This window comes from Odontesthes bonariensis, chromosome 9 (genome assembly GCF_027942865.1).
Source record: "Odontesthes bonariensis isolate fOdoBon6 chromosome 9, fOdoBon6.hap1, whole genome shotgun sequence".
NCBI classification, from domain to species: Eukaryota; Metazoa; Chordata; class Actinopteri; order Atheriniformes; family Atherinopsidae; genus Odontesthes; species Odontesthes bonariensis.
In genome coordinates this window covers 17,818,181-17,835,489 of record NC_134514.1, presented here as the reverse complement: position 1 = coordinate 17,835,489, position 17,309 = coordinate 17,818,181, and the positions used below count along the sequence as shown (strand labels likewise).

Below are 17,309 nucleotides of genomic sequence, written 5' to 3'. Positions count from 1 at the left end.
AAAACTATGAACAGCAACAATAAAGCACTACTACAGGTACGGGAAAACTTGGCTTCATGTGTGAAATTACTTTGATAGTTTCCTGCTATTTCAAAACGCCAAACTATTCAGTTTTGTACAAGATAAACTAAAAGAAAATATTACGCAAACACAATAAGTAGATGAAGATAATGTATACAAGACAGTATATGTAGTCGATATGTGTATTGATGCAATTTCAAAATGGCCAAAGATCACTTATGAGAACAATGAGATTCTGTTTTTTTTTCCTAAAAACTTCGACTGTCTGTACCATTTATCTTATATTACAGAAAGGCTGTGAATTGGTTGTAATTTCATATAATGGAAAAAATTATTTGCAACAAAAATAATGTCATTTTGCAATTTCATCATCCATGAAGAAAAATAATAATGTCAGCCATGTTCATTTTAACATTCTTTTTTAATTTGTTACACTAATGGGCTGCACGGAGATGTGGTGGTTACCACTGTTGCCTCACAGCAAGTGGGTTCCTGGTTCAAGTCCTGGGGGGAGTTTCCATGTTCTCCACGTGTATGCGTGGGCCCTGAGTGGCCCTGTGACCTGTCCATGGTGTACCCCACATTTCGCCCAATTCGATGGCAGCTGGGATCCCCCACCCCTTGGATGGATGTTACATTAATTTCACTCAAACTATGAGTGCAGGGATGTGGAGTCAAAGTATTTTAACTTATGGATGAAACATAAATGATGGCTAATATCTGCCACCAAATTAAACAAATTGCTCCCATATTTTTACATATTTCAAAATAAGGTTCTCTTGAATGAGGACAGACTGTGGACCAAATTCCTTCTGATGTAAAAAATGCAGGAAGTGCTGGGCTGTGTTTTTTCAGCACACCAGGGTGTCTTGAAGTGTCCTTTAAAGGAATGAGAGCACTGACCTCAACCAAGTAATCTGTGCTCACAGCTAGACACCAACAGCCACACACTGGGATGATCTTTATCTGACCTGTGCTAATGAAACTAAAGCCACGAGTTTGAGCATCCTCACTTCCTATTTTCTCTGCTTTTGCTGTTAAAATGCAACCAATAACCAAATGCAACCATTTACCATTTGATCGAGAAAATGTACAAAAGAATCAAACATCTTCAGTTGTTTTCCAAATGAAATGATATTTGTGTCCAGCTGTGGCTTGAGTACTTTGTATTAAAATAATGACCAGAGCTTGAAAACTTCTTATAAGTTTATAGGGATTATAAATGCTTCTTCATTGTAGCATACACACATCGCAATGGAACAGAATGTGTTTTGTGTGGGTTATTTCTGCAGCAGCTTACAAAAAGGGGCTTTTGTGAGGCCAGGATGCAGCTGCTGCCGATGCCACCGAGATGTGTCTCAGAAGACAACAGATGCCAACAGCACTGCGCTGCCATTGATTAAATGTGCTCCTCTCTATCTGCCTTTAAACGATAAATCTGCTCAGAGCTCCTGTCTTTCTTCTCAGGGTATCTCAAAAGATGACATACACTTAAAAGTTGTACTGAAAGCTCAAATTTCTTTCCAATGTTGGCTTTTCTGATGGACTCCACAGTCTTCAGCAACTGTCAATCAGGGTTCTGCTGAGGGGCTTATACCCCCCACTGCTGTCGAACAAAGATTCACAATAATGTTGCAGATATGGAAGAGATTAGCTATTAAAGTGATTAGCTATTATAGAGAATTTGTAGGAAAACCGGCCAGCTCAGCGTGAAATCTGAGATGGGATTTCATTAACCAAAATGTAGTTCTCTATTAAGAAAATTTGTAACTCAGTCTGGCATGTAGCACAGAATCTTTCATTTCGAATTGCTCTTTTTATTTTGGAGACATCTGCTTTTAACTTTGCCAGTAAATGTTTAGGCTTAGCCACAATCAAGAGGTGTTAACTAGGGCAAATGCGGTGTGAGAAAGCCTGATATGTTTGAGTTTCATATCACACTTGTGGTTCAGATGTGTGTGTACCACCACTTAGAATAAGCAGATGTCCCACCAAAGGTCTCTGAATCTCTACACTCACATCTGAATGGAAACTGTTGGGGGTTATCAACTTAGGGCTTTTTTTTTTCCTCCCTCCTTTGGCTGTTTGACAGGCGCGAAAATCTGACCAACTGCAACTAGATAAAACATTTGTGACGAGGGTACAGTGTATTTTTAACAGACTGATTCGGATTGTTATATCGACAGATTGTTGACCGATTCGGGGAGAGGATGCGTTATAAAGGTTTAGTTTCTTCTGTTTCAGTTTCGTCATCTCTTTCTGTTGAGCTTCTTTTTTTTTTAGGAGACTCCTCATAGCTGGAAGTGAAGTTTGAGGTTTCCTCCTCAGTTTTAAAAGTTTCCCCAGTTTTTTTTTGTATCTCACTCAATTGTTTTCAGTCCCATAAAAGTGAATTTTTTTCTTTTTCTTCACATAGCTGTATCTCATTCTTAGCCCTTCAAACCACGCCCATATATGATAAAAGGGAGAGTGTCACAACCTCCACTAGCTATTATACCAACACTGACACACAAACCATAACTGTAGTCAACTTGAATATACAACAAAGAGGTACCATGGAAGGAGGTCAAGGTCGTGCTGAAGTACCATCCTACTATAGATGGTCCGTTTTCAACACTTTGTGCTGCTGTGTGCCTCTTGGGATTGCTGCCATCATCTACTCCAACAAGGTACATAGAAATTTTCTGAACATCAAACTTTGTTTAGATCAAACTTTCTTTTCAACCACTGCATTTTCACTCCACAATCAAAACCCACACAAACCATTTTGAGTATAACTTTTTTCCGCTTTTTGTTTTAATAACAATTTTCCAATATGTGTAACGTCAGAGGCATTGAGAAAACACAAAGATTGTGACACAAAGGTACCTAAGAGGTGAAACAGACATTTACAATAGCAAAAAAGACTTAAATGATTTTATATCCTCTGTTAACATTTGAATGACATGCAAAATGATTTAATGTATCTTAGAATTACACTAATTTTGAGCATTGTTAATCATAGGTAAAGAGTGCTAATGAAGCCGGTGACACAGTTGCTGCTGCGGAGGCATCAAGTACAGCCAGGGGCCTAAACATCAGTTCGCTCGTCTGTGGAATGATTCTCCTCACCATTTACATCGCTCTCAAACTCAGTGAACAAAAAGCCTGAAGGCACCTGTTTCTGCTAGGAAAAGCACTGGAATTTACATCAAAGCTATTCTTTCCTTCCTCCACATGCAGAGCCAAACAACAGAAACAATGTCTGGACATGCTTGTTCACAAGTCTGCTTCTTTTAACCGGGACGCTTTCAAAATACCAAAATACCAAATCGAGACCAAAATATGTGTATGCGCTCTTTAACATGAAACTGTTACTGGATTTGAGTTGAGCTTTTCTTTTACTGTTATTTGCAAATAAAAGTCAGAGAAAAATGAAAGTGTGTTGAGTTGTGCAAAATCTTGACAAATGCCAGTAATAAAGCTCAGAAGCGGGGGGGAAAAAGTACACAAATACCAAAGTTGGAATGAAGATGAATGCAGCAAAAATTACAATAAAAACAGCTCAGGCACAAAAAAAACAGCAGAATAGGGTCTTTCTGATATGTATATGCAAGGGCGTAGGAATGAGTTCAACATTGGGGGGAACACATACTGGAAACCTGACAGATATGTCATGAATTAAGGAGCACAAATGCGCCTGTCTCCAATATTGGGGTTCCTACGCCTATGTGGGTGTGCATGAATTGGAACAAGGCAGCTAAAAATGAAGCCATAATTAGCATTAACAGGAAAAAGAAATTGACTTGAAACTGACGAAATTTAGGAAATGTGTGAAGAAAAAAAAAAAAAAACATCTGTTCTTCACCTGTTCTGTTCTTTTACTGTGTGGCCGTGTGTGTCCCCTGCCTTTCATCCTATGGCAGCTTCACAATAGCAAATTGGACAAAATGATTATATTACCATTACCATTTCTGTTCTGTTGGCAGATACAGTGGAATGTGTTTGTCTGCTTGTCCTTTTAAGTTTCCCAGATACCTAAACTCCAAATAAGCATGGAGACATAAGATATTCTTGTTCACCCTGTCTAGTTCTCTCCTTTCTCTGTGGTCTCAGAACTCTTCTCTCTCAAAAGTCTTTCAAGATGGGAGAATAGAGACGTTTCTCTGTGCTTCCGTTGCAATTCCTCAATCTCCTGCTTGTATAATCATCGAAGACATATAAAACAAACAAAAAACACATACAATGAGGTTATGGTTAAACTCTCAGCAATATGTAGATATTTGTGAATGCAATACAGATTGTCAGCTGAATATCATGTTAGGATTTAAACAGTCAAAAAGAAGTTAAAATCATCATTTCAACCATGCAATGACATATAAACATAAATAAAAGGAATATTCTGTCCTTACATCTTCAGACAGCAGTCCTTTACTTGGTTTGTGCAGCCTGTGAAGCAGGGAGGCAGCATGGGAGTCTAGCAAAGCCTCGTTTAAGTCCCCCAGGGGGGCTTCCTGCTCATGAAACCAAACACACAAATTTGCCCCCTGTTTTGAGGGTGGCATGCCCAATCTGGCCTGAAACAGCTCTCCCAAGCACTCCTGTAGAGCCTGTGACACAATTTGAATAAACATCACATTACTAAGAAAAAATCTTCCAGGGTCTTGGCAAAATCATAAAACACTGCCAGAGCCTTTAAAAACAGTTTTATTTGAACCTTTGGTTCGATGTATAAAATGATGAAACATCTATGATCTACGTTTGCGTATATTTTGAGTGTTATTTGCACCTTGTAGAAAAACCTCTGGAAGGCGGGACTGGAGTCAGAGCTCAGGTCCCTCATTTTGACATGGGATAGACAATGGAGCAGCATGAGGGAGAAGCCTCCAACAGACTGAAGCCTCTGGCGACGGACAAAGAGCGTCTCCTCTGCCTCCTGTCAACATTTACCATAGAGTTATTCTTTTCAACGTGTTACAGCTGTACTAAAACCCATACATGCATAATAAATTAAGAAAACTCAACCTTGGGACCAGGTTTTAGTAAATGTACACTATATTGTGTCCTGCCATATAAGGAGATTTGAAAGAATCACAGTATTACTGTTACCATCACAGCAAAAGTCTTGGAGCGTGTGAACTCTTAATCTAAGAGCAGACCCAACCACCAAAAAAACCCACACAGGAAACTGGAACATTTTACTTCAACACAGCTAATGTGGTTTGATCTCTTTTCTCTATCACAACAGACGTAACAGTTCTTTTCTCTCATGCTGTTGTCTGATGTGTTTTGCTTTGCTACTTAGGTAGAATTAAATTTGATTACATGCAGGAGAAAATAAGGCTAGTCCTTTTCAAAACGCCCCCACTCGCTCCAATGTAGAAATATTAGAAAAGTTTTTGAGTGTTCTAATCCATTCATTTACGTAAAAGTGCAAAAATGCTAAATTGTAAAAATCTGCTGAACGGATTTGCTCTTCTGTAAGAGTACATTAAATTTAACCACAATGTAGCTCAAGAATAATTGCTGCACTAACATTTTGAGGTTTAGTCAGTTGAGGTGGATGCAGCTGATTTTTGTAAGAAGACACTGATGTTCACACTGTATAGCTTTGACATGTGGAATACTGAAAGTGTTGCTCTTCAGACAACCAAATGTAGGCATTTCAAAGTACATCTTTCATTTAATACATTTTGTTTTACAATGCATGCACCACACCACTTTATCAGTGAGTTAATGTGTACTTATTTGTATTGATATTCATTTTCTTGCAGATGCTACTCATAGCAAGATGCAACTGAGCTACTGCACTGGTACAAAATCTCAATGTCTGCTTTTACATACAGTAGCTGCAAGTTTACCTGATAAAAGAAGGAATTTCTGAAAGCGTTGTTGAAATAATTGTTGTTTGGGAGGCTTGCTGCAATCTGAAGTGAAACGCTCGGAGTCTGTTGAAATAAAGAGAAAAGCCTTTTTCATTGAATGAAGCTTCATCGATCCAGGAATGACGAAAAATTTGGAAAATGAGCATGTGTATGCATCTGTAAAAGGCGAAGAAAACAACAAATATAACAGAAGTAAAAGCTTTTTTTAAGGAGGTGTTTAAAGATTAAATTAAATTGATGACATCGACTGAAATTCAGTAAATTGAAAATATGAACAGCGATCACATCAAAGTTCAAGTCATTTCTTTAGCTAACATAAAGAGAGAGTGAGAGAGTCCCCAGGCTGACTTTAGGACGCTGCATAATGTAATAACAAATAAAGATATAAAAAATTCAGAAGTCAGGCTATTTTAAGCATATTCATCAATCACAAACCACTAATCCTTTATGGACAAAGAGACTTGGAGTGTATCTAAAGCAAAAGCCATTTTAAACTGAAAACAAATAAACAACAAAGCTTGAGGGGGAAAAAAGAGGCACGTTTCCACACCAACCAGATTCAGATTATGCAGGGTGTGCATCAGATATAATCCGTGTTGGTAGACCAGGAACTCCCTGGGGTTGAGGACCGACAAATCCAAAGGGATCAGCTCTCCCTCACATTCCCACTGAGCATCGAGGGGATCTGCAAAGCCTTTGTCACTGTCTTAACAAATCAAAGTGCCAACAGTCATGAGTTTCCAAGCATGGCATTGACAGGGATACAAAATAGTAAATAGAGAATGGATGTGACTTTTCTTATACTTTTCAGTTGTAAAAAAATCAGGTTAAACTGAAATTAAGACTTTTTAGGACAGAATGAATAGTGTCGTTGTCACTGACCCATTGCTGTTAGGCTGTTACGCAAATTAAGTGCAATTTAAGTATCAAATTAAATATCAACCCTACATGCAGCAGATTTTACATCTACATTCACCCACAAATATGACTCATATCAGCGTTTCTAAATTAAAACCAATATCATATGAGTGTTAACCTCATTCTAACAAGTAAGGCCAGGTCCCACGATGCTTTGGGCCTTTCACACTGCATGTTCTGTTGTCATTTTCCTCACTGTCTGTATTAACCAAAAGGTACAAATTTGCACCTAAAAGGCTTGGTTACACTGATCTTTGCACCTGTAAAGCAAGGAGTATTTCAGTGAATCACTTATTTAGTAAGGTCCCCCCCTCACAGTTCAGTGCCATCTGAGGAAAAAAAAAATTTGTGCTTGACAGCTTGAATATTTAACCAGTGTTTTGTGACAAGAAATAAGCTGCGTCTGCATCATCAATAAATTACAGGCCCCTGGTTATCAACAAGTCTGGTTGTTTGAGACTCTGCTACAGCGCTTAGTAGATTGTGACTGTGTTGGTAGATCAGCACAATTTTAGGATCCCTCCTGCAAAACATGACACTGCCATCCACTTAATTTCTGATTTCCAACCACACACAAATTTGCAGAGGATTAAATAGGTGCCAAAGTTCTCATAAGGAGCAAGGACAGAAAGCAAGCTGTGCCAGTCAATAAAATGTCTTTGACTGCAAGACTGCAGTACAAGACCATTATACAACAGCTGTTTCTCTTAAACTCCATTTTCTACTGGCTATTTGTGCGTCAAAACTACTAGGTTAAGGTCAGGGAACACAGTTTCCCCGTTGGGTTTAGGCACCAAAACTTATTGATAAGGGTTTAAAATAAAAACTGCCTAGTTAAGGATAGGGCAGGGACATATGTTGGGCTAAAGTCCTTTCACAATGCTAACTTTAGGTTCGGGGATGACATTTTGTTGGCTGCCTTAGTCATGAGTAAACACAAGACTTGACAATTGAGTTTAGGAACACCTTTCGGGAGCATATCTCAGTCAAAAGAGTTACCCAACCCTATCTAACTTACCAAAAAGCTCTCCTCCAATAAGCCCTGCCTTCTTGGCCCAGCCCTTCAGCTGTAGCTCAACCCCCTTCAAAAGCTGGAACAGAGGAGAGAGCTCCAACAGCCTTGTCCACTGCTCTTCTGGAGAATAAAAGAACCCTGGATGGATACAGTTAAAGTGACAAAAATACTTATATGCCCTAACTTTATATATATTATGACGATAATACCTGTGACGATGTGCGTAGACTTGGCAGATCCCTGAATCTGTTGGCTTTCTGTGAGGTAATCAAGAGAAGATTAATATAAGTTGATATAATATGATGTATAATATGAGGGACTGTGCTGGTCAACTAGCAGTCCCTCTTCAGAGGCTCTTTAATATGAGCATTCAGATGGAAAAAGTCCCGGTGCTGTGGAAAACTTCTTGTCTCATACCAGTGCCCAAATTAGGGCAACCGGTGGAGCTGAATGACTACAGACCGGTGGCTTTGACATCTCATATCATGAAGACCTTAGAGAGACTCATTGTTCGTCGCATGAGATTGCAGGTTGCTGAGGCTCTTGATCCCCTCCAGTTTGCCTACCAGAAACACATAGGAGTGGAAGACGCGATTCTGTACATGTTGCATCGGGCATATGCTTATCTGGATGTGCCTTGTTCATATGTGAGAGTCATGTTCTTTGACTTCTCCAGTGCCTTCAACACCATACGGCCTCCCATACTGAAAAACAAGCTGCTAGGTATGGGTATGGCCCCCTCGCTGACATCATGGATTATAGACTATTTGTCTACCAGACCACAGTATGTCAGGATGGGGAAATGTGTTTCTGGAACACTGGAATCCAGTACTAGGGTTCCGCAGGGTACTGTTTTGGCTCCTTTTCTTTTCACCCTGTACACATCAGACTTCAGGTACAACTCAAGAGTCCTGCCACATTCAGAAGTATTCTGATGATACGGCTGTTGTGGCATGTGTGCGCGGTGGACAGGAGAAGGAGTACAGGGACCTTGTGGAGGCCTTTACTGACTGGAGCAAAAAGAACTGTTTGCTCCTGAACACCACCAAAACCAAAGAGCTGGTGGTGGACTTCAGGAGATCTAAAACCCCATACCAGTCAGTCTGCATTGATGGAGGGGAGATAGAGACTGTTCAGACCTGCAAATACCTGGGGGTGGTGCTGGATAATAAACTGGAGTGGTCTGCCAATATAGACGCAGTGTATATGAGGGGCCAGAGCCGTCTCTTTTTCCTGGGACGGCTCAGGTCCTTCAATGTCTGCAGTGATGAGTATGTTTTATCACACTATCATTGAGAGTGCACTGTTCTATGCTGCTGTCTGCGCCTGGACAAACTGGTGAAAAAGGCTGGTTCTGTTGTAGGCAGAAGGCTGGACCGTCTCGGTGCTGTGGTGGAGAAACGGATGAGGAGGAAGTTAGATTCTGTGATGGAGAATAATAAACATCCTCTCCACAGCATCCTGACAGGACAGAGGAGCAGCTGCAGTGAGAGGCTCATCTCTCTGCGCTGCAGGACTGAGAGGTTCAGAAGGTCCTTTGTTCCCACAGCCATAAAGCTTTATAACAGTGACTGCTGAGTTCTTCTCAAATTGATTGATTGATTTTTATTTATTTGTTTATTTTGCCATTTAGTCATTTATTATTATTTAGTTAGTAGTAGTATTATTATTGTTGTTTTATTGTTGTTAATTCAATCATTGTAAATATTTAAAAAAATGTTGAGCTACTTGACAAATTTGAATTTCCCCCATTGGGGGATAAATAAAGTATTTTTCTATTCTATTCTTATATTCTATTCTATTCTATAAGATATAAGAGCTGAGTTTTCCGGTTTTATATTCAGTGCAACCAGTGTGCTTTGACTCACCCTGAGAGTGAATTCCAGAAGATGCAGTGTGTCTTTGTGAATTGTGCGTCGGTGCCAAGCTGGCCTGAAGGCCAGTGCCCTGGGACTGCGCAATATTTCCAGGCTCCCTCAAAGACTGGGTAGAGATTCCTTTAGAAATACAAAAGAGACCTTTTTATTGTTTAAACTGGTGATCAATTCATGGGAGAAAAAAAATTCCCTTTAAGCTAACGGAAAAACTAAAACAATATGTATTAATACTAAATTCAGGAAGTCTCATGTATCTCCAAAGAATGGTTAGGAATTTGATGGCTTAGCGGAAGCACACATGAGAAGAACAATGTGTAAATAGTTTATACTGTATTAGGATGCCAGAAAACAGGAGAACAAGAGCTTATTGTGGATTTACTAAACTTGAACGTTTTTTATTCTTTGCATAAACTAAAGCCGACCCACTATATCATTGAATGAGAAGAGCAGTACAAAGGAGACAGCAATGAGAAAAACAATAGTCAATTTGAGTTACATGTTTAAAAAACAATTAAATGTATGAATAAAATAATTGATGCTTTAAGCTTATGTAGAACAAATGGAATGATTGAAAGTCCTGATTTAAATGTATGCCATTCAAAAACTTGAGGGCATAGAAAAGTGAAAGTGTTGATGAGTAACACCAAGATAGGGGAAGTGATGCAGACGGTTGGAAAGATGGCACCATAATCCAAACAGAATGTTTGATTAGAAATGGGACACTATGTCCGGTACACCCCTTACAAGACCTGGGGAGAGCAATAACATTTGTGGGCAGCTGATTACTCAAATCACTTTCCTGTTTCTAAATAAAACCAGTCAGCCATTAGCAGTCACATCAAGTGATTTCCATACAGGTATGCTGTAAAAGCCCTACAGTTTAGTTATCAGTGGGTGTTGGGTTAATCTGGGTTTTCTTTTCTACGGTATGTGCTGTGTTTCCCAGTCTGACTCACTGCATGTTGACATACTTACATTGGAGGGGAATTGCAACTGCAAAGACAACTGCCATATGGGTTTGCTGGAAAACCGCAGCTGACTACAAAAATAAAATGAGTCGCTAGTGTTGTTTCTTGTAGACTACATAAATGTGGACAAACTAAAATTCAAATGGGGATTGGGGGTAGTGATAATTGTGTAAATGGTAATGTACATATTTCTTAATAGTATGATGGCATCAAAATATTTGAGCAATGCTTTACTACCACAGCAGTTATCTGCTTTCATAAAGGAAAGTCTGGTATATCGTTTGTTACAGGAAATAATGATGGAGGTATTGAAGCTACTTTCCATAGCATATGTAAAAAAAAAATATCCAATCTACATTGACCTTAAGTCAAACGTACAGGATTAATTAAAAGGCCCAATCCCAATTCCAACCAGTGGCATTAGGGAACATTTAGATGATCACTTCTCATTGATCCTCAAATGAAAAGGGACACCCTACATCTGCAAAATGGAAGGGAAAGGCCAAGGAGAGGATTTGGGATTGAGCCCAGAGCAACGAAGAAGGTGTTTCTTTTTTCAATAGTCCTTACATTTTTGTTCTGTGGGGAAACACCTAAGAAATGTACAGCATATGATGCTTTTACGACTCTTTATTAAAACTGACTATGACAATATTAACTGCAACAATGTTCAAGAAGAAAATTAAGACATGATCCTGATTGCCGGAACTGCAATGAAGTATTACACATTCAATCCACTTGTGATCCTTAGACTAAAACCATTGATCATTTGATAGATAAAATGCACCTCTTTCTCCAAACAATTGCATTTTACCGACACACTTCTCGTCCTGACTGTTCTGATCTTGGCTGTGTTTGACAATGAATGTCTATCAATCCATTTCCTTTATCTGCTTTATACAGTTTAGGGTCACAGTGGGCAGCAGCCTGTCCCAGCTGACACTGGGCAAGAAGCAAGGTACACTGCTTCCAAACACACACACATACACACACACACACACACGCTGATAGACTATCACCAGGCTTGAGTGGCCTGTAAAGAACATACCTTTCACCACAGGCACAGAGGCTGTCCAGACCCCTGAAGGTATCTCCAAACAATATGCCTGCTTTGTTGACAAACCTATAACATGTTAGAAGTCAGACTTGAACCATAAATGCCTTTCTTATGGTCAGTAATTCTATGACAAAACACCAACAATGAATGCATTAATTAAGTATTACAGGTTTGTCAATGCCTGATGTGCTACAGCCAATTATTCTATTCCAAAGAGTTTTTTTCAGAAACTCTTTGTGGTCACATCCAGCTTCACTGGGTGGTAACTGTGAGTTTGAAGCCTTTTTTTTTTTCCAAATCTTTGGAAGAGAGTTTACATTTTGTCCCGTCATGTTTGTTGACAGCAAAAGCTGTAGGACAGGCATTGAAAAGATTACTTGTCAAAACACTCTCCAGAGCAATATGTACAGCATATATTGTGGAATAAACTCAGTACCGCTGCCTGGTACTGCTTCTGTAGCAAACATGTGCTGATTGAAGGTGCTCGGGAAGAAGATGGATGGCTGTTTTTCTTCCAGGAGCTGGTTCAGTTTCTCAAGCAGAGGCAAAGCTCTCTGTTGGAGCAGACCCATCACTCTCATTCTTGGTCTATGTTCACTGCACTGGACCAGACCATATTCCTTGAACCAAAAGTTCCCACACAGTACTGCCTAAACAGACAAGCATAAAAGGTCGTTATGCCACTTGTGAAAGTAGGTTTCATTTGACTCCAGTTTGACTGTTCATCTTAGGTTCAACGAAACTTGATGGCAGCAGACTAAATAATGAAAGTGACCATTATCCATCCATTTTCTTTATATTCACATTCTGCATTGTGTGTGTGTGTGTGTGTGTGTGTGCTCTCACCTGAGCAGTGTCAGCAAGCAGTTGAGAAAGTAGTCTGACAAAATGCAGTGAACTGAGAGCAGCCTCCAACTCCGTCTGCCTGGAACTACACTGCTCCCAAAACTCTCTCTGTCTCAGCTCCCTGTTCTGGAAGCCGAACAACAACAATCTTGTTATTTGCATTTGGATTGCAGCTCTTTGGAGTGCGTCTCGTCGCACAGATCTGGCATTTAATAACTCAACTTTTCATGGCTTTCTACTGCATACATTTTTCATTTGTGGTCTAAAAGGCATGTGAACACCTGACCTAACTGTGTCAGTCATCAGCTACCGTGTTGTGTCAGAAATTAACCACAAAGCCATTGTTCTGACCGTTGCATGGAGTTTTGAACGCCATTCTGTTGTCTGTGTTGTCCATTTTTCTTTGTCTTGTTCCAGCTGATCCATACACACGTTCAGCTTATCAAGGCCAGACATGAGTGCTGAGTGCCAAATGCACTGCTGGTCCCATTCCTCTTTGTCACCTGCACCCACAGATGAATATGCATAACTCTACATGTTGCTGCCGCAAATTGAATACTGAATACTGGCATAATGTTAATTACCATCCAAATAAAGGTTGCAATATGAAAAGCTGGCATAATGCATCATTCCTTTGGAAAGCAATGAATATAAAAGTAGCAATGCTCATCTCCCCCTTTCCCTCATTCTGCCAGCTTGCCAAGCAATTTACCCAATGTGAGGATGTGTAACACATGTAGGGGCAGGATCAGAGCCAAGTAGGAGCGCTGAGCTACCCTCCTTTGGGCCTCGGTCTGTGCTGCATCTTGTAGTTCCACAGTTGCTTCCCTCAGTTGCCTCCCTGACCACTGGACCTGCAGCAGAGTGCACACTTATACTTTGAAGATGAGAAGGTGGTAAATATTAGCATTCTAGCGCTCAAGCCACATGCACTGATCCACTAAGGAAATCCAGGGGACAGGGATGGAAAACACACATGCACACAAGGATACAGTGGCTTTGGAATCTACATTTACTTTCAGGATATGAAAGGTCTCACTTAAATTATTCTTCAATGCTCTTTGCCACAAGATTCACTCGTCTCTTTTCTCACTTCTACATGTTCAAAAGGCTCAGTTCTTTTTCATTTCTCTATATGTGCTAAGTCCAGACTGTATAAGATATTCATAACCAAAACAGAGCTGCTCCCTTCCTGCTGACCTGATAGGAGTTTGCGTCTGCAGCTCTAAAGAGACACTGGGATAAAGCTGAGTCCAGATCAGTAAGAATATCTTCCTCATGCTGCGTTTGCTGCTGCCAGTAAGTGTTCCTCACACACATCTCACTTTGCAGCGCTTCCACCTGGCATGCAATGGCAAAAACAACAAGTAAGAGCACACAATTTACTGAATTAAGGACAGCAAATTAATGATTACAGATTACAAAGCATTGTAACACTGAATCACAAAAAGCTGTAGTACAAAAACAGGTCATTTTCCACTTAATGTCTACGGGGAAGGTTTCCTGATTGAAAGCATTAATGAAATTATTTTTCCCACCTGTAGAGTTTCAGTTTGTTCTGCCATCATAAGCCAGTATGAAGCTGTGACAGGCACAACTGCTTTTTTAGACACATCCAGCCTTGCTCCAACCACAGGGGCCAAAAGCCCTGTCACTGGATCAACAGTCTGAGATCCATAACGGATCGCCACCAGGCCTGTGAGGTAGAACAGCATATAGTAGAAAGAGAAAAGGTCACAACGTCTATCAAAATGGGATATTGTATTTAAATCAAAAGTGAATCACGTGTTACAGCATGTGAACATGTGCAATAGCTTGTGTCATCATGGTGCCTTTTCCATCTGGATCCTCCATAGTGCCAGCCAACGGGATTGTATCCCCAGAGACTGGATCAGTCTGACACCCGAGCACAGGAACACTAAGACCAGATCCCATGGGGTCAGTGTAGTCCATCCCCAGCAGAGCTGCTACACAGGTGTCTGAACCTGGCAGAGGCATCTCTCCTAATTTTGACAGCACAAAAAGCATTTTTAGTTTCTTGCAAATTAAAAAGAAGAACTCATTTGACACAACCTTTGTTTTTAAACCAGGGCTGGAGAAACAGCACATTTCTATTATCTCTTGAGTGGTCACACCGTTTAGAGATGTTTTCTTTAGCTAATATCAAATTACTTCTAGCCAAAGTAATCAAATAAATTATTGAGAAGTTAAATTGAGGTAAATTAAACAGTTTAAATGGCACTTTACGTAAAATATACTAAACACTAGAAGATACTAAACTAGAAATGCACTCAGAGAGTGCAGACCTCCGCCAACCGCCAACCTACCTGTGGATAGCGAGCCATGTATGGACATACGTTCCTGATGTGGGCTACTTGTTCTTGGCGCTGTCAGCAGAAGAGGCATTCCCTTCTCCCTATTCATTATTGAACAGCAGTGTTCGTCGTTATTAATTATTATTATTATTATTATTATTATTATAATGTTTTGTCGGGAAGCAGTGTTCGCCGTTATTATTACGCTATATGCAGTTATGCACACTGGCTTGCCGTTGCAATCTTTTGTTGTGCTAATTACAGCAAATCCGCGCAATATGCATTCAATCCGCGCACTATGCATTCTGTCTGGCTTTGGCTCTGTTTGGCTGTGGCACCTTGAGGTCGCGCCACCTTGTGGAGGTCGCGCCACCTTGTGGCAGGTCGCAAGATTGCAGCACGAACAGACGAACGAACGAACATCCAGACATCCAGACAAACCAACAGACAAACTCGGGCGATCACATAACCTCCTTGGCGGAGGTAATTAAGCAGACTATCAAGCAAAATTCCCATAACCATACAACCACATGAGCTGAAAATAGTCTTCTAAAGTAAGCTACATGCGGAGACCATGATGAGCTTGGCCTCAAGTAGAGAAACAAAGTCACAGGACTGGTATCACAACAAAACATGCGATCATGTGATCTCTGCCATGTGCTAACAAAAAAAACCTTCAAGCTCATATTGCCGCAGCAATGATTTAACATTAAACTAAAAATATTTCAATGACACCCAAAGGGTATCACAAAAACAAACATCTTCCTCTAGTTTATTTTAATGACTTTTAGGCTTAAAATTTCATTTAAAAAAACAACAAAAACAACAACAACTAGGGCAAATCGTAAAAGATGCAAGAAACAAAAAGCCAAATGAAGAACAGTCTACAAACAGAGGAAAACAAATTCCTCCTTAATAACCCAAATACTAATAACCCAAACATGAGTTTTGATTTCCTGTTGACTGAACCAATGACTTCTCGTGTAATAAACATGCAAATTGCGACTTTCTGAGTTATACCTGCATTATGTTATGTGTTCTTGCAACATTGAATTCTCTTTGATTACCAGCCACTTTTCTTTCATCACATAAAACTGTGATATTGTTAGGGTGTACTGAGGACAAGGCAGCTGTACAATTCTGTTCATCATATTACTCTGTACACACTTGAGCATATTTATGTTGGTGTCATGAAAAGACATTAGCATGAAAATGTGAAGAGAGAACAATCTTTAGGACCAGTTTGATGTTCTATTTGTAAGCTCTTGGTTTATCTATATTTGTGTGTTCTCTTGTATTGTTTTCTTCATTCTTTCACTTGCCATGCAAGCAGAGATGTAAATTAGCTATCTCGTCCCAGTTATATGAAACAATGAGTAAATTATTTATAAATAGTATTTTATCAGATGGCATATAACTCCAAAAGTACATGTAGCGGACATATGTAGATGAGATATTTCTCATCTCCAGGATAAATAGATCAGTAACAAAGGAAGTAAGAGGAAGAAGCAAGGATGAGCAGAAAGACAGAGGCAGAATTGGAGCTATAAGAAAAGTCAGGGATTGTGGCGTGGTGACCATAAAAAAATTACACACACTCAAACATCTCCTCACCGAGAGAGCCTCCATCCTGCTGGACACCCACAGCCCAGTCCAGCAGCATCTCCAACCTGGTCTGCAGCTGCAGCTGGCAGTGCAGGCTCCTTCCCCAGGCTTCCTCGAGATCCTTGGTCCCAGCAAGAAGATGATCTTGTCGACCAATGGCATTCTCGTTGCCTGAACTGGGCTGTAGATGTTTCAAAGTTGGATCTGAGCCCCAGTCCTCAGTTAGTGACTTCAGAAGATCCAAAACCTTTGGCATCGCTGCCAGGACCTGAGTGAAACAAATGTGACTTTCACTCAAGGGATTTTTTTTTAAATCAAACATTAGCTGAATACATCTATTACTATGTCTCTCATATCATGAATTCTTAATTGTAATATTTCAAATATAATATGTGCGTCATGCCTCCAGGTATAGCTCCCCCAATATACTTTGTGATATGATCATTTTGTCACAGGTTGCTGCCATAGTTCAGAATGTTTGTGCCACAGGAAAAAAGAAAATGTGAAATGCCCTTAAAGGAACGGTTCGGCGTAAAATGATCATTTGAGCATCACATGGTCATGCCACATAATTTATATGGGTGATGAGCCTTTCTCCGAAAGACCGCGGCATTCCGAAGTTGGCTATTTTGAAGTGTTTTGTTAGAAACGCAGCCAATGCAACTGTACGGGGCCAATTTGGAAAATATAAGAAATCGGTTGTTTTTCCGCGATAAACAAGCTCAAAAGCGCTACATACTTCAGCTGTGTCATAACAAAAGCCTCGTCAAGCAAACCGAAGCACAGACAAGTTCATCGGACCAATCAGCCTTTCACTGGCTTG

The 17,309-nt window shown here is 40.1% G+C and overlaps 1 protein-coding gene across 1 annotated transcript in view; it reads right to left on the bottom strand.

The window, feature by feature from the left end:
- Nucleotides 1-3,223: 3,223 nt before the first annotated feature.
- LOC142388689 (uncharacterized) overlaps nt 3,224-17,309 on the bottom strand; it is a 30,447-nt gene continuing 16,361 nt past the window's right edge. Inside the window, exons 18-34 of the mRNA XM_075474234.1 lie at nt 16,496-16,754; nt 14,399-14,569; nt 14,105-14,262; nt 13,767-13,907; nt 13,279-13,420; nt 12,918-13,069; nt 12,567-12,692; nt 12,157-12,370; nt 11,712-11,786; nt 9,687-9,815; nt 8,028-8,075; nt 7,818-7,956; nt 6,440-6,587; nt 5,862-5,948; nt 4,790-4,936; nt 4,413-4,610; nt 3,224-4,198 (exon numbers count right to left, since the gene is read on the bottom strand). Coding sequence (XP_075330349.1) covers nt 4,088-4,198; nt 4,413-4,610; nt 4,790-4,936; nt 5,862-5,948; nt 6,440-6,587; nt 7,818-7,956; nt 8,028-8,075; nt 9,687-9,815; nt 11,712-11,786; nt 12,157-12,370; nt 12,567-12,692; nt 12,918-13,069; nt 13,279-13,420; nt 13,767-13,907; nt 14,105-14,262; nt 14,399-14,569; nt 16,496-16,754 — 2,445 coding nt within the window. The 3' untranslated portion in view covers nt 3,224-4,087. The remainder of the gene's footprint in view (nt 4,199-4,412; nt 4,611-4,789; nt 4,937-5,861; nt 5,949-6,439; nt 6,588-7,817; nt 7,957-8,027; nt 8,076-9,686; nt 9,816-11,711; nt 11,787-12,156; nt 12,371-12,566; nt 12,693-12,917; nt 13,070-13,278; nt 13,421-13,766; nt 13,908-14,104; nt 14,263-14,398; nt 14,570-16,495; nt 16,755-17,309) is intronic.